Source organism: Grampus griseus (assembly GCF_964374135.1).
Source record: "Grampus griseus genome assembly, chromosome: 2".
Classification (NCBI taxonomy): Eukaryota; Metazoa; Chordata; class Mammalia; order Artiodactyla; family Delphinidae; genus Grampus; species Grampus griseus.
The window spans coordinates 28,412,400-28,433,790 of record NC_139018.1 but is presented as its reverse complement, the minus strand read 5'-3'; the positions used below and the strand labels follow the sequence as shown (position 1 = coordinate 28,433,790).

Here is a 21,391-nt window from a genome sequence, read left to right as displayed (position 1 = left end):
CTTTTCATGCTCATCTTTTACAGAGCTTCACCCTCTCCCTGTAATCTTTTTAATCTGACAAAATCAAGTTGAGCACTTTGAACTTAAATTTAGCTTCTAAATAAGTATCTTATCCTAAAATATTCCACTGCCTAGCTCTCTCACTTCTATTTTTAGTGTTCCACCTGTTTCTGTCTTTAAGATTTAAAATTATCACCATTAAATTATCTTGCTATGAAAAAAAGTTTAGGTCATTTAGTGTTTCTCTCTTTTTTTTTTTTGGTACGCTGGCCTCTCACTGTTGTGTCCTCTCCCGTTGCGGAGCCCAGGCTCCGGACGCGCAGGCTCAGCGGCCATGGCTTACGGGCCTAGCCGCTCCGCGGCATGTGGGTTGCTCCGCGGTCTGTGGGTTGCTCCGCGGCCTGTGGGTTCCTCCCGGACCGTGGCACGAACCCGCGTCCCCTGCATCGGCAGGCGGACTCTCAACCACTGAGCCACCAGGGAAGCCCTAGTGTTTCTCTTTTTAACGCTAAAATTGCTGGGACATCTTTGAAAAGGAGAAAATTGAAATCTAAGTAAAGCCATTAATTACTTAATGTATGAGAATAACACTCACAGTAGAGTCTGAGTTATGCCCCAGATTGTGGTATCATAGGGTCACACTTGTTGGTTATTGGATCCTACTCTCAATAAGTTTATTTTGTTATGGTTGAACTTTCCATCAGTAACATTCCTTGGGAATTTGAAAATTGGCATTTTGTGTTTCACACAGCTTTTTTTGGTTGCCATTTTTGGATGCTTTAGTTAGGCAATTTATTAGAGTTGAGTTCTTTCCCAATTAGAATGCTATTGGAAATTCACTTAAATATATAGGTTCAGCTAACATCCATCTTCTCATAATGATACAATAAAAAGAAAAGAAAGAAGAATAAAGGAAAAAAATTTTTCTCCTTTTGATGAAAACTCTCAGGATTTGCTCTCTTAACTTTGCTGTATATCATACAGCAGTGTTAGCTATAGTCATCATTACACCCCTAGTACTTATTTACCTTATGACTGGAAGTTTGTACCTTTTGACCACTTTCCTCCAATTACCCCTCTTCTTACCCCCCACTTCTGGTAACCACAAGTGTGATCTCTTTTCTATGAGTTTACTTGTTTGCTTGTTTTAGATTGCACATATAAGTGAGATCATACAGTATTTTTCTGTCTCTGTTTTATTTCACTTAGCATAATGCCTTCAAGGTCCATCCAGGTTGTTGCAAATGATAGGATTTCCTCATTTATATATGGTCGAATAATATTCCAGTGTGTGTGTGTGTATTTTCACAATGTCTTCATCCATCAACGGACACTTAGGTTGTTCCCATGTCTTGACTATTGTAAATAATCCTGCTATGAACATGGGGTCCCTTAGAATATTTGGGAAAAAAATTTAGTTTAGAGAAAAGCACATGTTGACAAATTTTATAAATATGTATGTTTTCTGGGGAGTGAGTCCATAGCTTTTTTTTCAGATCTTCAAAAATGTGGCTTACCCAGAAAACGTTAAGAACCACTGTTTATATCATTAAATCAACCAATTTATGCAGCTAATTAGTATACCGAGCACACAATATGTACTCAACAAATGTTAACTGTCGTTTTGTTTTTTTTTAATTAGTTTATTTGGTTGTGCCAGGTCTTAGTTGTGGCAGGCGGGCTCCTTAATTGCGGCAGGTGGACTCCTTAGTTGTGGCATGCGAACTCTTAGTTGTGGCATGCATGTGGGATCTAGTTCCCTGACCAGGGTTGAACCCAGGCCCCCTGCATTGGGAGCATGGAGTCTTAACCACTGTGCCACCAGGGAAGTCCCTAACTGTTGTCATTAATATTGAGCATCTACTGTGTACCAGGGCAAGAATGGAGAGGAAATGGTGTTGAAGAATTAGGCAGGGGCTGGATCATGTAGGATTTTATAGGTCACAATAGATGTGCATTCATGAATTTAGCTGGGAAGAAGTCCTTTAAGCTGGAGAGTGGCGTGAACTGATTGACATTTTTAAAAAAATCTGTCTGGCTACTTTGTGGAGTGTAGATTTAGGGGTCAGGAGGGGGAGGGGTAAGAATGGGAGCAGGGAGACCTATTAAGAGGCTATTGAAGTAGTCCAGGAGAGAAGCTATGGTTCCTTGGTTAATTAATGTGATTTCATGGTGTATTTTAGAGGGACAAATTACTGGACTTACTAATGGGTTGGTTATGGAAGAGTGAAGGAAAGGGAGGCATGAAGGATGACACCTGGGTTTTTGGTTTGAGAACTGGAGTTGATGGTGGTGCTATTTATTGAGATGGAGAAGACTGGGGGATTATGGTTTTTCACACATGTTAATAGAGAGAGATGTCAAGTAGCCACTTAGATATATAACTCCAAAGTCCGGGGAAAGATTAGGGCTGGAAGTAGAAGTATGAAATCATTGGCATATAAATGGTCGTAAAGGCTATGGGACTAGATGAGATTTCTTTGGGAGACTTTTGGTAGGGAGTGAAGTCAGCCTAGGGTGGGCCCTGAGTGGAAGAGGAGACTGATGGAGTCAGTGAGGAAGGAGAAAAACCAGCATAATTGTTTTATAGAAGCTGCAAGTGGAGTGTTTGAAGGAGAGTGGTCAGTGGGTGGATGCTGCAAAGAGGTCACGTAAGAGAGAACAGAGAAGTGACCACTTGATTTAGCAACATAGGTCATAGATAATCTTGACAACAGCCGTTTCCACACATGTAGGGGCAGAAGCCTGTTTGTTGTAGGTTAAGGAGAGAATGTTAGGTGAGGAAGTGGAGACAGCAGGAGGAACAACTCAAGAACTTTTGCAGTGAAGGAGGAGTGAGGAAGTCATGGGGTCAAGGAAGAGTATCTTCAAAGAAGGTAAATTCCAGAGCAGGCTTTACTTGCTGAGTTGAGCCAGTAGAGAAAGGTGGAAACTGGTTGTGCAAGAGATTATTCAAGATCACATCTTTGACAAAGCAAGAGAAGATGGAATCCAAGGCCCTATCAGAGGAGTTTGTTTTTCTTGGGAGCAGGGACACTTCATTGATTGGGAGGAAAGTTCAAGAGTATGAGTAAAGATGCAGATGGGTTTGTTGACATTCATTTTTCCCAATACCCCACTAAAATATTGTTCTTGTTTTAGAGATGGGAAAATTAAGGTTTGATGAGGGAAATGACTTATTTGTGTAACATCATGGCTCAGTAGCATCAGTAGTCATAGAACTCAAATCTCTAGACTTCCAGGTGAGTGAGTGTTCCAGTTTGTTATGTTCTTTGAGATTGATATGTCATAAAATGTAAAATAATGTGTTTTGTATCTTCTTAGCTCATCTGAGTGTTTTGTTCTAGGGGCAGATCTGGAAGCATCTTTGCTAAGTTTTGAAAAACTTGACCGAGCTTCACCAGATCTTTGGCCAGAGCAATGTAAGTTCTTGGTTTCTTTATATCAAAATCAATGCAGGAGTGATTTCCCTGGTGGTGCAGTGGTTAAGAGTCTGCCTGCCAATGCAGGGGACATGGTTCAGTCCCTGGTCCAGGAAGATCCCACGTGCCGCCGAGCAACTAAGCCCGTGAGCCACAAGTACTGAGCCTGCACTCTAGAGCCCATATGCCACAACTACTGAAGCCCACGTGCCTAGAGCCCTTGCTCCGCAACAAGAGAAGCCACCGCAGTGAGAAGCCCGCGCACCGCAATGAAGAGTAGCCCCCGCTCGCCGCAACTAGAGAAAGCCCGTGTGCAGCAACAAAGACCCAATGCAGCCAAAAATAAATATTAATTAATTAATTAATTTTTAAAAAAAGAAGCAGCAGCTCAAAAATCAATGCAGGAAAACCAGTGCTACTTTGAGGGAGATTTTTGAAGAGTTATCATTTAGCTGTAGTGATTAAAATTTTAATTTTACTTCAAAGGAAGAGACTGAATTCTGTGGTCTGGTGTTAAGAATAGCTCTTTGGTAGTTTAATTTTTTCTGAACACAGTGTGACTCAGGAAATGATAGAGAGCCTTTAAAAAATAATTATTTTTGGGCTTCCCTGGTGGCGCAGTGGTTGAGAGTCCGCCTGCCGTTGCAGGGGACACGGGTTCGTGCCCCGGTCCGGGAAGATCCCACATGCCGCAGAGCGGCTGGGCCCGTGAGCCATGGCTGCTGAGCCTGCGCATCCGGAGCCTGTGCTCCGCAACGGGAGAGGCCACAACAATGAGAGGCCCGCGTACTGCAAAAAAAAAAAAAAAATTATTATTATTATTATTTTTAAACTTCATCTGTAATGTGTCAGACAATACGAGATGCATAAAGTAATTCTTTACTTCCTTTAAGTATTCTGATAAAGTTAACTGCTGTTATAGTTTAGTACTGATATTTTGTACCTTTTTTTTTTAAATGCTTATGCAGATAGGCAAATAAATATTTTAAGTGTATAGAGAGTTTTTTGTTTTGTTATGATGAAGTCATATGTACAGTGATCTACAGCTTAACATATTCTACCTAGTAACTTATTAATGGATCTTTCCAGGTTGATAGGTATAGACTTACTTCATTTTTTAAAAATATTTCATTGTATAGATCTACTACAGCTTATGTATTCATACCCTATATGGAAACCTAAGTTATATCCAAGTTTTGATGTTACAAACAATTTAACAATGTATATCCTTGCACATATATCTTTGTGCATATGGAAGAGGATGACTGTGGATGGGAGTACCCATTTCCTTACATACTAGCCAGTATTGGATGTTACTGATATTCATTATTTTTAGTTTATATTTCTTTATTAGTGAGGTTGAACCTTATTTTTAAATACCTGATTTTTATTTTTCTCTTTTTTAATATGATTCTTTCTGTGAGATATTTAAATAAACAATTGGATTGATAGAATAGCATACCTAAAAAGGAAATTTTAAATTTTTGGTAAGAGATATTAGATCTCACCACCGTCTTATTCAGCTAACTCCTGATCCTTTGAAGTTCAGTTGAGGCATTATTTTCTCTGAGAAACTTTTCCTGCCTCCTCAGTCTGATTTAGATTTTCAGTTTTTGTCCTCCCATAGCAACTGGTATTTTTCTTGAAGCACTTAAAAAATGTTATAGTTATTGATTTACTCTGTCTCTTCTTCCAGACTATAAACTCCTGGAAGACAAGGCTGTTTTCTCATTTGAATCCTCTATGTAAGAGACACTAAAATGTTTACTGAATGACTAATGTTGTGCTTTTTCTTTTTAGTACCAGGTGTTGCTGAATTTGCAGCTTCCTTCAAAAGCGTAAGTAATATCTTACTTACCTAATGAAGTTTTCCCAACATTTTGCTTCTGGGTAAAATCTCAACTATCTCTTATTTCTTTATTTTCAAGAATAATGTCATAGCCTTCAAAATATTTTGTAACCACAGCCCTGGAAATCTGTTTATATTATCATCATGTTAATGATGTTCATGCTCTATTTTGATATTTTGACCTATGACTATTAGCCTCTTCTCTCAGCTTAAAAGATTTTAAGGTAAGGCAGTTGAAATATTTAATGTAATGTCAGTATTCTGTTTGCCCAAACTATGATTTTGAAGCTTTTCTCTTTTGTTTATGTGATGCATTATGACTTTAACTTATACCTCCCTAGAGGATTTTGAAATTTCTCAGTGGCTCGTCAGAAACTGAAGGAAGACATTCATTAGAGCCACAACTTTTCCGTTTCCAGGACAGCAGACATTGTGCTAGATGCTCTAAATATGTTCTCTTATATATTCCCACAACCAGGAAAATATGATGATTATAATATTAGCTAGCACGTGCATGATGCATACCATATGCCAGGCACTGTTCTAAGTACTTTTTCTAAGTACTGTTCTAAGTACATTATTTAGTGTTTACAAAACCATGTGAGGGGGACTTCCCTGGCAGTCCAGTGGTTAGGACTCGGCACTTTCACTGCCAGTGGCCCCAGGTTCAATCCCTGATTGGGGAACTAAGATCCTGCAAGCTGCATGGTGCAGCCAAAAAAAAAAAAACCAGAAAAAGAATAAACATATGAGGTATAGGTACTATTATTATCCCTATTTTACAGACAAAGAAATAGACACAAAGAGGTTAAGTAGGTTACCCAAGATCATAGGCTGTATATAGCAGAACCAGGCTTTGAGCCCATAAGTCTAATTACTAGCATCCATATTCATTATACCAGACCTAAAAGCATTTGTGCCCAAAGTTAAAAGCACTGACTGGCAGAGAAACTTGGAAGTTAAGTTACTTGCCCAAGTCCTAGTGAGTGACAGGCCAGGATTTGAGCACAGATCTGTCTGATTCCAAAGCTAATGCTCTTTCTAGTAACAAATTGGGGATTTGTAATATAACTCTCTTAGTACCTTACCATATGCTTAGCATTCTCCACTCATTAATAGGGTTAAAGGTGCTGAGTTAAATATTAAGGCCCTTCTTTTGGGCCTGTGGCTTTCAGGTCCTATGAGCATGTTTGTTCAAAGGGAGTCTGACTTTGTAGCCTCTTTCATTTTTTTCAGGAGCTAGGGTTGTATGAAAGCTGGAGTGTGCCACTTTAGCGTCCAGGAAGGCCTGAGCATGAGGAGTACAGGATAGCATAGGGCTTTGGAGTCAGACACACTTGGATTTGAGTCCTGAATCTGCTACTTTACTATCTGTGACATGAGCAAGTTTCCTAACTTTTTCTTTTTTTTTTTTTTGCGGTACGCGGGCCTCTCACTGCTATGGCCTCTCCCGTTGCGGAGCACAGGCTCCGGACGCACAGGCTCAGCGGCCATGGCTCACGGGCCCAGCCGCTTCGCGGCATGTAGGATCCTCCTGGACCGGGGCACGAACCCGTGTCCCCTGCATCGGCAGGCGGACTCTCAACTACTGCGCCACCAGGGAAGCCCTCCTAACATTTTTGAACCTTAGTTTTCTCATCTGAAAGTACCTCATAGAACTTAGTATAAAATGCCATAATGCATGTAAAACACTTTGCATACTGCCAAGAACTAATAAACAGTACATTGTAGCTATTATTATTAGATCAGATTTTATCTAGTAGATTGAGTAGAAAGTACCTGATTTAATTTTCTTAAATTCTCATAATGAATTTTTAGTTTAGTTAATTATATGCGTTACAACTAAGTACTTTAAGTTGTAAATATAAATAAGTGGTTTTTTGAAAACTTTTATTAGAGCATGGTGTTTTTTGAAAATCTGATTAAATATCTACACTTTTTCCCTAGAAGTATGCACATATATATTGAGTTTTGTTTCTAGGGGTTCAGGGCCATCCCAGGGCCCCAGGTTAAGATCCCCTGGTATAGTCTGATTCCCTGCTGGAGTAGAAGTGGTGAATTTGACCTAGAGCCTTCAAGGTGAGGTAGTATAGAGTAGTGGTTTTTGAACTCAGACTTCATGGGTTTTGAATCCTGGCTCCAATAGCTTTGTGACCTGAGGCAAGTGATTTATAATCTTCCTATACATCTGTTTTTTTTTAATTTGTAAAATGAGGAGGATAATAATACCTGTTTCATAGGATTGATTTGGAAATTAAATGACATGATGCATATAAAGTGTTCTGCTTGTCACAGAGTGCCAAATAAATGTTAATTTTTAAAAAAGGAAAAGGAATAAATAAGCCCTGGATTTGTAATGTACAGCATGGTGACTATAGTTAGTAATACTGTATTGCATATTTGAAAGTTGCTAAGAGAATAGATCTTAAAAGTTCTCATCACAAGAAAAAAATTTTTGTAGCCATGTATGGTGATAGATGTTAACTGGACTTATTGTGGCAATCATTTCACAATTTACACAAATATTGAATTATTATGCTATACACCGGAAACTAATATAATGTTATATGGCAGTTATACTTCAATTAGAAAAAAAGAAAAAGAGGGCTTCTCTGGTGGCGCAGTGGTTGAAAGTCCGCCTGCTGATGCAGAGGACACGGGTTCGTGCCCCCGTCCGGGAAGATCCCACATGCCGCGGAGCGGCTGGGCCCGTGAGCTATGGCCACTGAGCCTGCGCGTCCGGAGCCTGTGCTCCACGACGGAAGGCCACACAGTGAGAGGCCCACGTACCACAAAAAAAAATAAATAAAAATAAATAATAAAAAATACATATGTAATGCCCTTGCTCCATTCTTTCCACGGGACCCTCTCCCAAACCCTGATATTTTAAATCAGTACATCTGGGTTATGGCCTAGTTGTCTGTATTTTTTATAGTTACACAGATGATTCTCATGTGCAACCAGGATTGAAAACTGTTACTCCAAAGCTATTCCAAGAATGGGTTCTCTTTCATGTTTTGTAAGTTCACTTTCAGAAATGAAAAGAAACTTAAAATTCTAAAGTTTTCTGAAATGTTTACAATAAAATGAAATTTCAAGTAATGATCATTCCAATCTTCTCTCATTCAGATTGAAGATTTTCTCATTTTTGGTTCTTCTTTGAATCTTCTCCTCTGCCAGAGAATGTTACTTCCTGATTATTGTTTCAAACAGTTCAGTTGGAGGCTTTCACCAGTACTGAATTTCAAGTAATTTCTTTCACAACTATACCAATCTTTTATGCATACAACAGTAACAGTGGTCAGACCTAATTCTTCCAAGATCATTTCTTTAAAACCAGCTTTTAAAGATGAGCAGTATTATTTTCTAAGGGTTTTATTTGTAGGCCATATCTGAACCTGGAGAAATCTAGGTCTTTGAAATTATAATTTGCCAGTATTTTCAAACAACCTAAAGGCTGTGTGAAAAACTCCTTTTCTTATAAGAAAGAAGAGTAGGGTCTCTTCATACTTTGCCTATATCTGAATGGATATATTCTTATTTTCTGACAGCCTATTACTAGCTCTCCACCCAAATGGATGGCTGAAATAGAACGTGACGATATCGACATGTTGAAAGGTAAGCAGTGCTGGTGACGTTTAACCTTTAACCTGACATTTATGCTCCTCGACAAACTACCATTCCAATTTTTCTCTCATTATTCCCTTACCAGTATTCTTGGCTTCAAATTGCCTATTTAACCATCCTTATTCATGGTTCTTCATGTCTAAATGCCCTTCTCTACTTTTCCATGTGTAGAAATCCTGCCAATTCAAGACTCAGTAATAATGATTTCTTCTGCTGCTAAATTCCTTTAATATTAACTTTATTTTGTATGATGCTTAGAGTTAAGTAAAAGTTCTCACATAAATTTTCTTATTTAATTCTTATACAGGTTCTGTTAGTTAGGTATGATATCTAAGTTTCGGAGGTTAACTTAACCAAGGTTTATTAGAAAGAGTTAAAATTTAAACCCTGATCTTTTTTTTTTTTTTTTTTTTTTTCCGCGGGCCTCTCACTGTTGTGGCCTCTCCCGTTGTGGAGCACAGGCTCCAGACGCGCAGGCTCAGTGGCCGTGGCTCACGGGCCCAGCCGCTCCACGGCATGTGGGATCTTCCCGGATCGGGGCACGAACCCGCGTCCCCTGCATTAGCAGGCAGACTGTCAACCACTGCGCCACCAGGGAAGCTGCAAACCATGATCTTTTTAAGACTAGTCTCTTACCGCTATAACACAAGTGCTTTATTTAGGATTTACTGCCATATATTGCTGCCAGGACTATTAACTGACAGCCCCTTAGTGGGTTAAGAGCTGTCTTTTAGTTCTTTCTATCTCATCAGTTTCTCTCATAAAGAATACTGTAAGTAGTGAATATTGTTGTCTGATAAATGACTTGGAACTCAACCACAAAGTAGAAATTTAAATTAAAAAACATTAATTTTCCTTGATTTTGCTCTACTTTATTTAATTTTTTTATCATCCTTCTGGTGATAAGATTCATGATGGTTGTGAAGTAATAGACTGAAGTTAAGGTAAAAAATCTGGGATTCTTAAGCTATTTAAGCAGCTGAACAGATCAAGAAAGCTACTTATGCCAGATATAGATAATGAGTGTGGCATGATAAGTTGCAGAAAATAACACCTCTATTTGATTTCAGAAGTAATTCATTCTTCTGCATGAAATGCTTAAAAGCAGATCCCCTCCTCCAGCCAAGGGAAAATTAAGTCTCAAGGGCATCTCGGGTTCATTGTTGTAATGTTCCAAACAGACATTTATATAATATCCCATCAGCATGTATTTTCTAAGGAAACTTTAAAGTTTTAGTAAGGGATCAGAGCATTATGTTTCATGCAAATTGACCTATGTCTAAAACCTAAAAGGAATTGGGTGCTATTTAAAGGAAAATCTCGGAAAGTAAGTTTTTATTTTAAGTATACTGTCTTCTTATCTGGTAAACGTAAAAATTTTTATAGGAATTTGATTTGAAGGTAAAGTTTGGATTAATATTTAGTCTTTGTTTTCTAAACTTAGGGAAATAGGGAAGAGTGTTTTATTGCTGTTTTATTAATTGGAATAATGAGGACTTGTAAATGACAGTGAGACAGAGATCTGTCTGTAGGCTTTCTCAATTCTGTGTCGGATCACAAGTTTCATATTTTAATGGTGTATTCATTTTGTGTGATTGGCAAAATGAATGTAATAAAAGGATCCTCAGGATAAAACACATAATTTGCTATTGTGTCTATGATGACTCTCTTCTCATTAAGTGGGTAAGCTCATCTGAGGCATTTTGCAGTGGTGGAAAATTCACTGGTACGCCTGTGTGTGTGTGTGTGTGTGTGTGTGTGTGTGTAGGGGGAATGATTGGATGAGAAGAGATGAATCCATTTTCTATTTTTCTATAGGAATTAAACTTGAAAACATTTATAACAAGGATTTGCAACCTGAATGAGTTGTTACTAGAAAGCAGTGGAAAGAAATGATAATGAAATAAATGATTCTGTTTCAGAACTGGGGAGCCTCACCACAGCTAATTTGATGGAGAAGGTACGAGGCCTTCAGAACCTGGCCTATCAGTTGGGGCTGGATGAGTGTGAGTACCCAGATCACATTTATTCAGGGTTGCATGTTGTATATTTCGTGATGAGTTCTGTCATAATTCAGAAAGTATCTTTATTAGGTGTTTTAAAGGTAAGAAGCCATTGTAATCAAAAGTATGCCACTTATGATAGAGTGTGCTGGAATAATTACTGAGTTTACTAGGTTACAAGTTGTTTTTCGCCGTACAATGAAAATATATTGGAAACTCTTAGAGTTTTAAGTGATAGAATGTCGTCAAACTAGCTTAAGCAAAAGAAGGATTTTATTCACATAAATCAAAATTCTAGGAGTAGAAATAGCTTTGAGCATCTCTAGAGCCATGACTCATTATTTATTTACTTTTTATTGAAGTATAGTTTTTTAAAAATATTATTTATTTATTTAGCTGTGCCAGGTCTTAGTTGTGGCACGCGGGTTCTTCGTTGTGGCATGCGGGATCTTTAGTTGCGGCATGTGAACTCTTAGTTGTGGCATTTGGGATCTAGTTCCCTGACCAGGGATCGAACCCGGGTCCCCTGCATTGGGAGTGGGGAGTCTTAGCCACTGGACCACCAGGGAAGTCCCTGAAGTATAGTTGATTTACAATGTTATAGTAATTTCTGCTGTACAGCAAAGTGACTCAGTTATACATGTATATACATTCTTTTTTATGTTCTTTTCCATTATGGTTTATCTCAGGAGATTTGATATAGCTCCCTGTGCTATACAGTAGGACCTTGTTTATCCATTCTAAATGTAGTAGTTTGCATCTACTAATCCCGAACTCCCAGTCCATCCTCCCCAGATCCATGACTCTTAATAATGTCTTTGGAATGTGCTCTTGTTCTTACTTTTTGAGTTTTGCATCTCAAAGCTCTGCTTCACTCGTGAGTTATTATTCTTCTTTGATCTAGCACTGGGGAAGGTGGCCAGTAGGAACTCCAGTTCATGTCTTTAAATCTTGTAATCCCAAAGGAAAGAACATCTTTGCTGAACATCCCAGAAGAAAGGTCCTGGGGAGGACTCTGACTGTTCCATCTTGGCTCACATATCTATCCTGGAACCAGTCCTTTGGCCAAGTAGCAAAGAGCACCGAGATGGGCCAGGCCTGGGGCCTGGCTGCAGAGGCAGGTTGGAATGGTTAGTCTGACTCAAATCATGTGGAATGCAATAGGGGAGGATTTCTTCCCCAAAGGAAGGGTTATATAACAGACCAAGAACATAATCTGCTAGCATGAGTAATGCTTTTAAAATTCTCATCTATTCCTGTCTGCTGTCCATTCTTTTAGTTTAAAATTATTTCTTTAGAAACTATATCTCTTTCCATACTGTATTCATTATAAAACTGGAAAAGGAATTGTAGAAAATTTTCATTTTGTAATTGAAAGAAATACTCAACATAATTAGAGTGGTTAGAACTTTGTTCTCCTTGGATAGATACCTCCAGAGACCTTCATAAATGCACAATTTTGAGAGGCTACTATAGCTTATAACTTTCTTCAGAACTGCAAGTTTTGTACTGATTAGCACAATCCCAACAATAGTTTCACAAATTGTTTCTCTTGTTTATAGAGCATGTAGTGGATTTGTCCACATCATTGATTTTACTACCAAATTCAACATTTCACTTTAAAATATAATTTAAAACTTCTAATTTTTGACTAATAGACAACACTTCCTTAGTCCTCTTTATATTTTCTTTATTTCCATTACTGTCATTAGCAGGTGACATTCTTTTACCAAGAAAACATTTTTTAATCACTTCATGAATCAAGGAGCAGAGAACAAAAAACTGCTTTGAGGTATGGTTGCTAGGTGGTCTGTTAGGTTCACTCATTGTTACCTAACTCCCTTGTGTACTAGTCATTTATTTCTCGTGATTAACGTTTATGTCTTGGCAAAATTACTGATTACCGTGTATGTCATGGACCTCAAGGGTTTATAATGAAAACCCTGTGATTATTAAATTCATGAATGCGAGGCTTGTACAGTATAGAACTTGATTCTGTTTTTAGCTCTGGATAATACATGCTGTAATGATCACAGCGATCAATCCTTTATCTCTGTGTCAATTTTTCTTATGAAATAAAGTTTTATGCTCATTATATAAAGAAGATGCTATATTACCAAATGTGTTTTTCAACAGTGTTGTCTCTAGTTTGTAGTAGATAAAATTACTAAATTTCCTCTGATTAGTTTTTCTTTTTCTATTTTCCTACTGAGAAAGATAATGAAGTATTTTTTCCCCACTTTTTATTATGGAAAATTTTAAACATATACCAAAGGAGAGAGGCTAGAATATTGACCTCATATACTTATGACTTGGCTTCAATAGTTAGCATATGGCCAATCTGTTGCACTTATACCAACCTACATAATTACTTAAAAGCAAATCTCAGGCATCATATCGTCTCACTACCAAATAACTTCATATGTGAGTCCAAAAGACAAGGACTCTCTCTTTCTCTCTCTTTCTCTCTCTCTCTCAATCCATTATTCTCTCTCTCTGCAATTCCATTATTGTGCCTAAAAAATTTTAATATACTTGCTTAATATCATCAGATAGCCAATCAGGATTCAGATTTCTTGGTTGACTCATAATTGTCTTTATATAGTTGATTGGTTTGAATCAGGATTTAAATAAGGTACTGTATTTGATATGTTTCTTAAGTGTCTTTTAATCTGTCAGAGTTCCACCTCCCGTTTATTTTCCTTTGCCATTTATTGTTATTTGTTCTGTAGAATTTTCCACATTCTGGATTTTTTTGCTTACATCCCTGTGGTAGTGCTTAATATGTCCATCTATCCCTTTTTATTTCCCAGTAACTAGATCTAGAAGCTCACACAAATACAGGATTGATTTTTATTTTTATTTTCAATTTGGCAAGAGTATTTCATAAATGGTGTTGTATACATCCTATAGAAGGGTACATCGTGTCTGCTTGTCTCTCTTTGTGATGTTAAGATTAATTCATTGATAAAGGTATTGCTAGCCTCATCTATTATTCATTGTAAAATTCTTCATCAGCCTTACACCCAGAGTTTTAGCAGCCTTTGAAAACTGCCTAAATTCACTATTTTATTATAGGTTGCGAAATGGTAATACACTAATTCTGTCATTCCTTCTTATTAGCTAGAATTTTTCTGTAAAGAACTTTATCTTATCGACTATGTATTATTTATTACCTTGCAAGCTGTTCTTACTGGATGAATGATTCTTTCTCTTTATCAGTTTTTAGAATAATGAGTCGGTTCTCTGAGCATCAATAAATCTGTGTTAATGTCTTTCCACAGAATCAAAAACTTGGTGTGGTTTGTTTCAGTTTTTAATCCACACAGTTAAAATCATTATTATTTTTAAGTATTTATATTTCTGAAACTTAAGGCTTTGGAGGTAGGGGTTTGAAGTCACCTAGCTTAGTCACCTTAAGCGTGGAACCAAAATTCTGCCAGACGAGTTCCATGAGCACAGCTGAGAGTTTTCAAAATTATTTTCTAGTTCAAAATTCAACCTTCTTTCAACTTCTGTAGCAGTGCTTTGCTACTGATTGTTATTTTCCCCAATCATAACAATTAGCTGACATACAGAAAATAGTTTTTAAATTTAGAGTTGGAAAGAATCACATTGATACGTAGTGGACTTCTTGGATACAAACTCTTTGTTTTATTGTATATAGTGTATTTGCATAAAAACAAGATCTTTTTTTTGTCCTTACAGATTATTCATCTACTCTAGGGGTTGACATTTACTTGACACCCTAATCTGGTGTTTCGAAGTCTCTCTCAATCCTCTTTCCTGCATTAATTGAGAGGATGACATGGATGAAAAATAAGCAATAGGAACTGATGAATCCCCAAGGACCAGTGATCCTGTTTTCATGCAAATATCTGCACTGATAAAGATGATGGAAAGAAAAAAATGCAAAAAATATTTGTCCTCAAAACAAGATTGTTTGTCACTTCCCTGGAGCATTGTTAAATGTTAGTATAGAGATAATGTGAACCTTCTAGGGCTGATAGTAACTAGAGTGTATCTTTTGGAAGACGAACCCTGCCCTTTGATTTGGTACATTTTTATGTCTCAGACAACTCTTCTGGTGTGCAGATTTTGGAATGCAATAATGTTTTGTATAGGTATTTGTAGCTTTTCATGATTGGGGCCCTCTGACTTGATTTGGGCAGTTAATTTATGTGAAATTCCCATGAAAAATATAAAAAACTGCCTTACCATATAAAGAATTCCATTTCTGTTACTTCCATCTGAGTTCAGTGTCCTTCCTGTTTACTGAAACTATTGTAGTCACCTTCTAACTGCCCTCCCTGCCTTTCAACTACCTCATATCAGTCCATCTTTTTTACCACTAACAGGTTAATTTTTCCAAAGTACCATTTGCTTCTGTTTGTCCTTTGCTCTTAAGTCATTAGTAGTACATCATTACCCATATGATAAAATTCAGATTCCTTAGCATGGCATTCAGAATCCTCTTCACTCGGGGCCGAGCCTAATGTCTAGCCTTCTTACTTCTCCTCTACCAGAACACCATGCATTGTCCTCATTTGAAATATTCTTCCCGGAACACTCCCCCATCTTCTTAATTCTATTCATGCTATTCCTTTTTCTCAGAAAACCCTCCCTGACCTATTTCTAATATTAGGACTTTTATTTGTCCTTCATTATTCAGCCAGAATCTACCTCTTTTATCAGCCTTTCCTTTTTATACCTGATCTGGAAAGTGAAATCGCTTTCTTGGTCTCCCAAATTGCTCCTAGAGCAGTTCGTTTGTTTCATTTTATCATTCTGGGAGATTTTTGGTACGTGTCTTATCTCTTGGATTAATTGTAACTCTTTAAGGTGAGAATCATATTTTGGGGCTGTCTTTGTAGCCCACAGAGTACCTGGCATATGGTAAACATGCAATGTGTATTTGCTGATTGAATGCATGATCAACTGCTTGATGCCTTTAGATGAAATGACAGATTAAAAATATTTATTTTATTATGTATATATATTTTTATTTTTGGCTGCATTGGGTCTTCATTGCTGCGCGCAGGTTTTTTCTAGTTGCTGCGAGCAGGGGCTACTCTTCTTTGCGGTGTGCGGGCTTCTCATTGCAGTGGCTTCTCTTGTTGTGGAGCAGGGGCTCTAGGCACGCGGGCTTCAGTAGCTGTGGAGCATGCGCTCAGTAGTTGTGGCTTGCGGGCTCTAGAGCTCAGGCTCAGTAGTTGTGGCACACGGGCTTAGTTGCTCCACGGCATGTGAGATCTTCCCGGACCAGGGATCAAACCTGTGGTCCCCTGCGTTGGCAGGCGGATTCTTAACCACTGGGCCACCAGGGAAGTCCCGAAATGACAGATTTTTAAAATGAAATCCACTGACTTAAAACTGAAAAAGTGGAAGCGTCTAGAAATTGTTCTTTTTCTGGATAGTCTGTGTTTTAGTGATGAGAAGTAACATTTGAAGTTCTCATAATGTCTGGAATTTTTCTCTTATGACAGTGGATGATCAACCACCCATAGTAAAGATAGTGTGAAGCTTGTTGGTAATGGTTTGGTTTTATCTTCTACCTGACCCCTACTCCATTGCTATTATGATCTGGGCATGATCCTGATTTAGTCATGTTAAGTTGCAACAGAACGTACCTTGTTTTATTCCTAAGACCCATTGAACCCAGTAAATCCTACTGAATACTGATTCTCAACAGTTTTTGTCCTTTTTTAAAAAAGGTTTCCCCCGTCTTTGAAAGCTGCAAACCTTGTAGTAGTTATGCAGATGACCTACTTACTGGCTATATTCAAGATATTTTTAAATAGGATGTGATGATTGGGAAAGCAGAAGACCGTGCCATTTGAAACTAGGGCTAAAGCTTGGGGTTCTGATGCATTTCTTCTTTTTCCTTTTTTTATAATAGCTTTACTGGTATGTAATTCACATACCCTGCAATTCATTTATTAATAGTGTGCAATTCAATGATTTTGGGTATATTCAGAGTTGTGCAGCCATCACCACAATCAATTTTAGAACATATTCGTCACCCCTCAAAGAAATTCTGTACCCATTAGCAGTCACTCCTCATTTTCCCCCGAACTCCATAGGCCTAGGCCACCAAGGATATGCTTTCTGTGTCTATGAATTTCTACTGTGGACATTTCGTATAAATGGAGTCATATAATATATGGTCTTCTGTGACTGGTTTCTTTCACTTAACATAGTGTTTTCATTGTTCATCTATGTTGTAACATGTATCAATACTTCATTTCATTTTTAGGATTGAATAATATTCTACTGTATAGATCTATTTATCTACCAGTTATTCACATTATGTTTATCCACTAGTTGGTGGACATTTGGGTTATTTCCTCTATTCAGCTAGTGTGAGTAATACTGCTGTGAGCATTCATGTACAGGTATTTATGTGGACATATGTTTTCGTTCTCTTTAGCTTATAACTAGGAGTGGAATTTCTGGGTCATATGGTAACTCTACATCTAACCTTTGGAGGAACTGTCAGACTATTTTCAATACTGACTCTGCACCATTTAACATTCCCACCAGCAGTGTATGAAGGTTCCAATTTCTCAACACCTTGCCAATACTTATTATTTGTTTTTTAAAAATTATTACATAATCCATCCTAGTGGATATATTATGAGAAGTGATATCTCATTGTGGTTTGGATTTGCATTTGCCTAATAACTAGTGATATTGAGCATGTTTTCATGTGCTTATTGGCTAGTTGTATATCTTCTTTAGAGACCTGTATTCAGATCGTTTGCCCATTTTAAAATTGGATTATTTGTATTTTTATTATTGAGTTATGTGAGTTCTTTATTCTAGAAACAGGTCGCTTATTCAATATATAATTTGCAAAAGGTTTTCTTACATTCTGTGGGTTGTCTTCTTACTTTCTGGATGGTATTCTTTGGGACACAAAAGTTTAATTTTGATGAAGTCCAATTTATCAGTTATTTCTTTTGTTGGTTACATTTTGATGTCATACCTAAGATACCGTTTCCTAATTTAAGGTCCTAAAGATTTATGCCTGTGCTTTCTTCTAAGAGTTTTATTCTTAGCTCTTATAGGTATTTGATCCATTTTAGATTAATTTTTTATATATATTGTGAAGTAGGGATCCCAATTCATTCTTCTGAGTGTGGATATCCAGTTGTTTCAGCACCATTTGTTGAAAAGACTATTCCCTTCCCATTGAATTGTCTTGGCATTTTTGTTACAAATCAATTGACCACAAACATGAGGGTTTATTTCTGGATTCTCAGTTCTATTCCATTGACCTATATTTCTGTCCTTATGCCAGTCCCTCACTGTCTTGATTACTGTAACTTTGTAATAAGTTTTGAAATTGGAATGTGTGAGTTTTCCAACTTCGTTCTTCTTTTTCAAGATTTGTTTTTGGCTATTCTGGATCCGATGAATTTCCATAGGAATTTTAACTTGTCAGTTGTTGCAACGAGGTCAGCTGGGATTTTGGTAAGGATTGCATTGAATCTGTAGATCAGTTTGGGGAGTATTGCCATCTTAATGAAATTAAGGTGATTCATGAAAGTGGTATGTCTTTCTGTTTATTCAGGTCTCCTTTAATTTCTTTGAACAATGTTTTGTAGTTTTCAAAGTATAAGTTTTACACTTAATTTGTTAAAATTTATTCCTAAGTATTTTAATTTTTTGATGCTATTATAAATGGAATTGTTTTCTTAATTTCATTTTCAGTTTGCTCATTGCTACTGTAGAGAAATGCAATTAATTTTTGTATATTGATCTTATATCCTGCAACTTTACTGAACTCATTTATTAGTTCTAATTGTGTTTTAGTAGATTACTTAAGATTTTCTCTATACAGAATTATGTCATATGCAAATAGAGGTATTTTACTTCTTCATTTCCAATCATCCAGCCCTTCCTTCCTTTCTTCCTCCCTCCCTTCTTTCTTTCTTTTCTCTTTTCCTTTCCTTTTTTTTTCTTTTTTTAATTTTTGCCTAATTGCCCTGGCTAGAAATTCCAGTACAGTGTTAAATAGAAGTGGCAAGAGTGGACATTCTTGTGTTCCTCCTGATCTTAGGGAGAAAGCACTAAGTCTGATATTAGGTTTTTTGTACATGCCCTTTGTCAGTTTGAGGATGTTATCCTTTTTTTTTGGCTGCACTGTGAGGCTTGTGGGATCTTATTTCCCTGACCAGGGATTGAACTCGTGCCATGGCAGTGAAAGCATGGAGTCCTAACCACTGGACTGCCAAAGAACTCCCTGAGGATGTTATCTTTTATTCTTAGTTTGTTGAGTGTTTTTATCATGAAGAGGTTGAATCTGATGCATTTGTTGTTGATTACACTTCACCATATACCATATAATAAAAACCTCAATTTGATATATACTCATTTACTTGTACTGGTTTGAAATTACCTTGTATTATAAAGAAAAGATTGGTAAAAGTTATTAAGTAAATAAGATCACACTGAGTATATTACTGTCTAAAAAAGCTTTAAGAAATTTAGCTTATTTTGATATAAGTAGTTGCTTCTGCTAATTTATCATTTAATCCTGTATGTTCATTTAGCTGTTTCAGTAGGACTATTATTTGGCTAAATTTAATCACTTACCAGTTTTTAAAAAGCAGCATTTTATTGTAAAAAAGGTTGAGACTTCCCCATTAAAACCTATGTCATCCCTGTAGTCTACACTGATGAAGTTGTCTGTACCAGAAATTATTTGGTACAACTTCCTTCCTTCTTTCCTCCCTTTCTCTTTTCTCTTCTTTTTTTTTTTTTCGGTATGTGGGCCTCTCACTGCCGTGGCCTTTTCCGTTGCGGAGTACAGGCTCCGGATGCGCAGGCTCACCGGCCATGGCTCACGGGCCCAGCCGCTGCGCGGCATGTGGGATCCTCCCAAAACCGGGGCACGAACCCATGTCCCCTGCATCGGCAGGCAGACTCTCAACCACTGCGCCACCAGGGAAGCCCCTCTTTTCTTTTCTTTCTTTTTTATTTATTTTTTGTCCCTGTGGCGGAGCATGCAGGATCCTAGTTCCCCAACCAGGGATGGAACCCTCACTCCCTGCAGTGGAAGTTCAGAGCCCTAGGCACTGGACCACCAGGGAATTCCCTGGTACAACTTTCTTTGGTGGTGGTACCAAAGAAAAACTTCTGCTTCCAAGCTAGACTGTGGTAAAGTAGACTTCTCCACCATCTAGGTATGTGGTTTTTGAAAAAGTGACCATTTGTAGTAGTTAGAAATTGTTTCCCATATAGAGAAAATTGTAAAGAACAGTTAGCTCTTTTAATTTCTTATTTTAATCTGTGAAGGAGGGCAGGGAGAGAATAGGTGGGACTCTTACACCCTGGATATTCTTCTTTGTGGCCTGACATCAGACTTCTTTGACTGGCTTACTTTACAAAGCCTGTACCTCTATCTATAATAGTTAAAAGTTAAATTAACTGTACTTGATTGATTGAGGAGAAAAATGATTTTTCACTAGCCTCTAACCTCTAGATGGCAGTATGAGTCTTACTGTACTTCTGGCTTTTCCTCTACCCATATCTCTTGAACTGGGTTTCTGATTTAGGTACAAATTCTTATGTCTTTACTGGACTACTTGCCTAACTTTGTTGATGCCTTACTTGATTTTTAACTTTTTATTTTTCCTTTTCATCTCTCCACATTAAAAAAAAAATTCCCTTCTTGTTTGTTTTTTTTTTTTTTGCGGTACGTGGGCCTCTCACTGTTGGGGCCTCTCCGGTTGCGGAGCACAGGCTCCGGACGCGCAGGCTCAGCGGTCATGGTTCACGGGCCTAGCCACTCTGTGGCATGTGGGATCTTCCCGGACCGGGGCACGAACCCGTGTCCCCTGTATCGGCAGGCAGACTCTCAACCACTGCGCCACCAGGGAAGCCCAAAAATTCCCTTCTTAAGCAATGTGTATTTTTGATGCTCTGTTTCCCTGTTGTCAGAAATAACATTTTGCTTTTGATGAAGGAGATGGGTAGAGAAAACCAAAAACGTGGTAGTTTAATTCAATAGCTTCCATACCTGGGTGTAAGACCCTCAGAATGGGTTCAGCTCTCTCATCTCAGTTTATCTTGTTCTGTCCTTTGACTCTCCTGGTTATCAAGTGGTATCAGACAATGCCTTATTAAATTAAAATAGGAATGTTAGCTAAAATTGATGAAATAAGCTTAGATTTTCAAGAAGAATTTAATTGTTTTAAAATAAAGCTTTCAGGGACTTCCCTGGTGGTGCAGTGGTTGAGAATCCGCCTGCCAGTGCAGGGAACACGGGTTCGAAGCCTGGTCTGGGAAGATCCCACATGCTGCAGAGCAACTAAGCCCGTGTGCCACAACTACTGAGCCTGAGCTCTGGAGCCTGCAAGCCACAACTACTGAAGCCCACGCGCTTAGAGCCTGTGCTCCACAACAAGAGAAGCCACCGCAATGAGAAGCCCGCGTACCGCAGTGAAGAGTAAACCCCCACTCACCACAACTAGAGAAAGCCC

General features: G+C 37.9%; 1 protein-coding gene across 2 annotated transcripts in view; it reads left to right on the top strand.

Moving 5' to 3' along the window:
* Window positions 1–21,391, top strand: part of LIN52 (lin-52 DREAM MuvB core complex component) — a 120,435-nt gene that overhangs the window by 2,071 nt on the left and 96,973 nt on the right. For both annotated transcript variants that reach the window (XM_082648734.1, XM_082648735.1), the window contains exons 2-5: window positions 3,348–3,422; window positions 5,223–5,260; window positions 8,823–8,889; window positions 10,821–10,904. In XM_082648734.1, coding sequence (XP_082504860.1) covers window positions 3,348–3,422; window positions 5,223–5,260; window positions 8,823–8,889; window positions 10,821–10,904 — 264 coding nt within the window. The remainder of the gene's footprint in view (window positions 1–3,347; window positions 3,423–5,222; window positions 5,261–8,822; window positions 8,890–10,820; window positions 10,905–21,391) is intronic.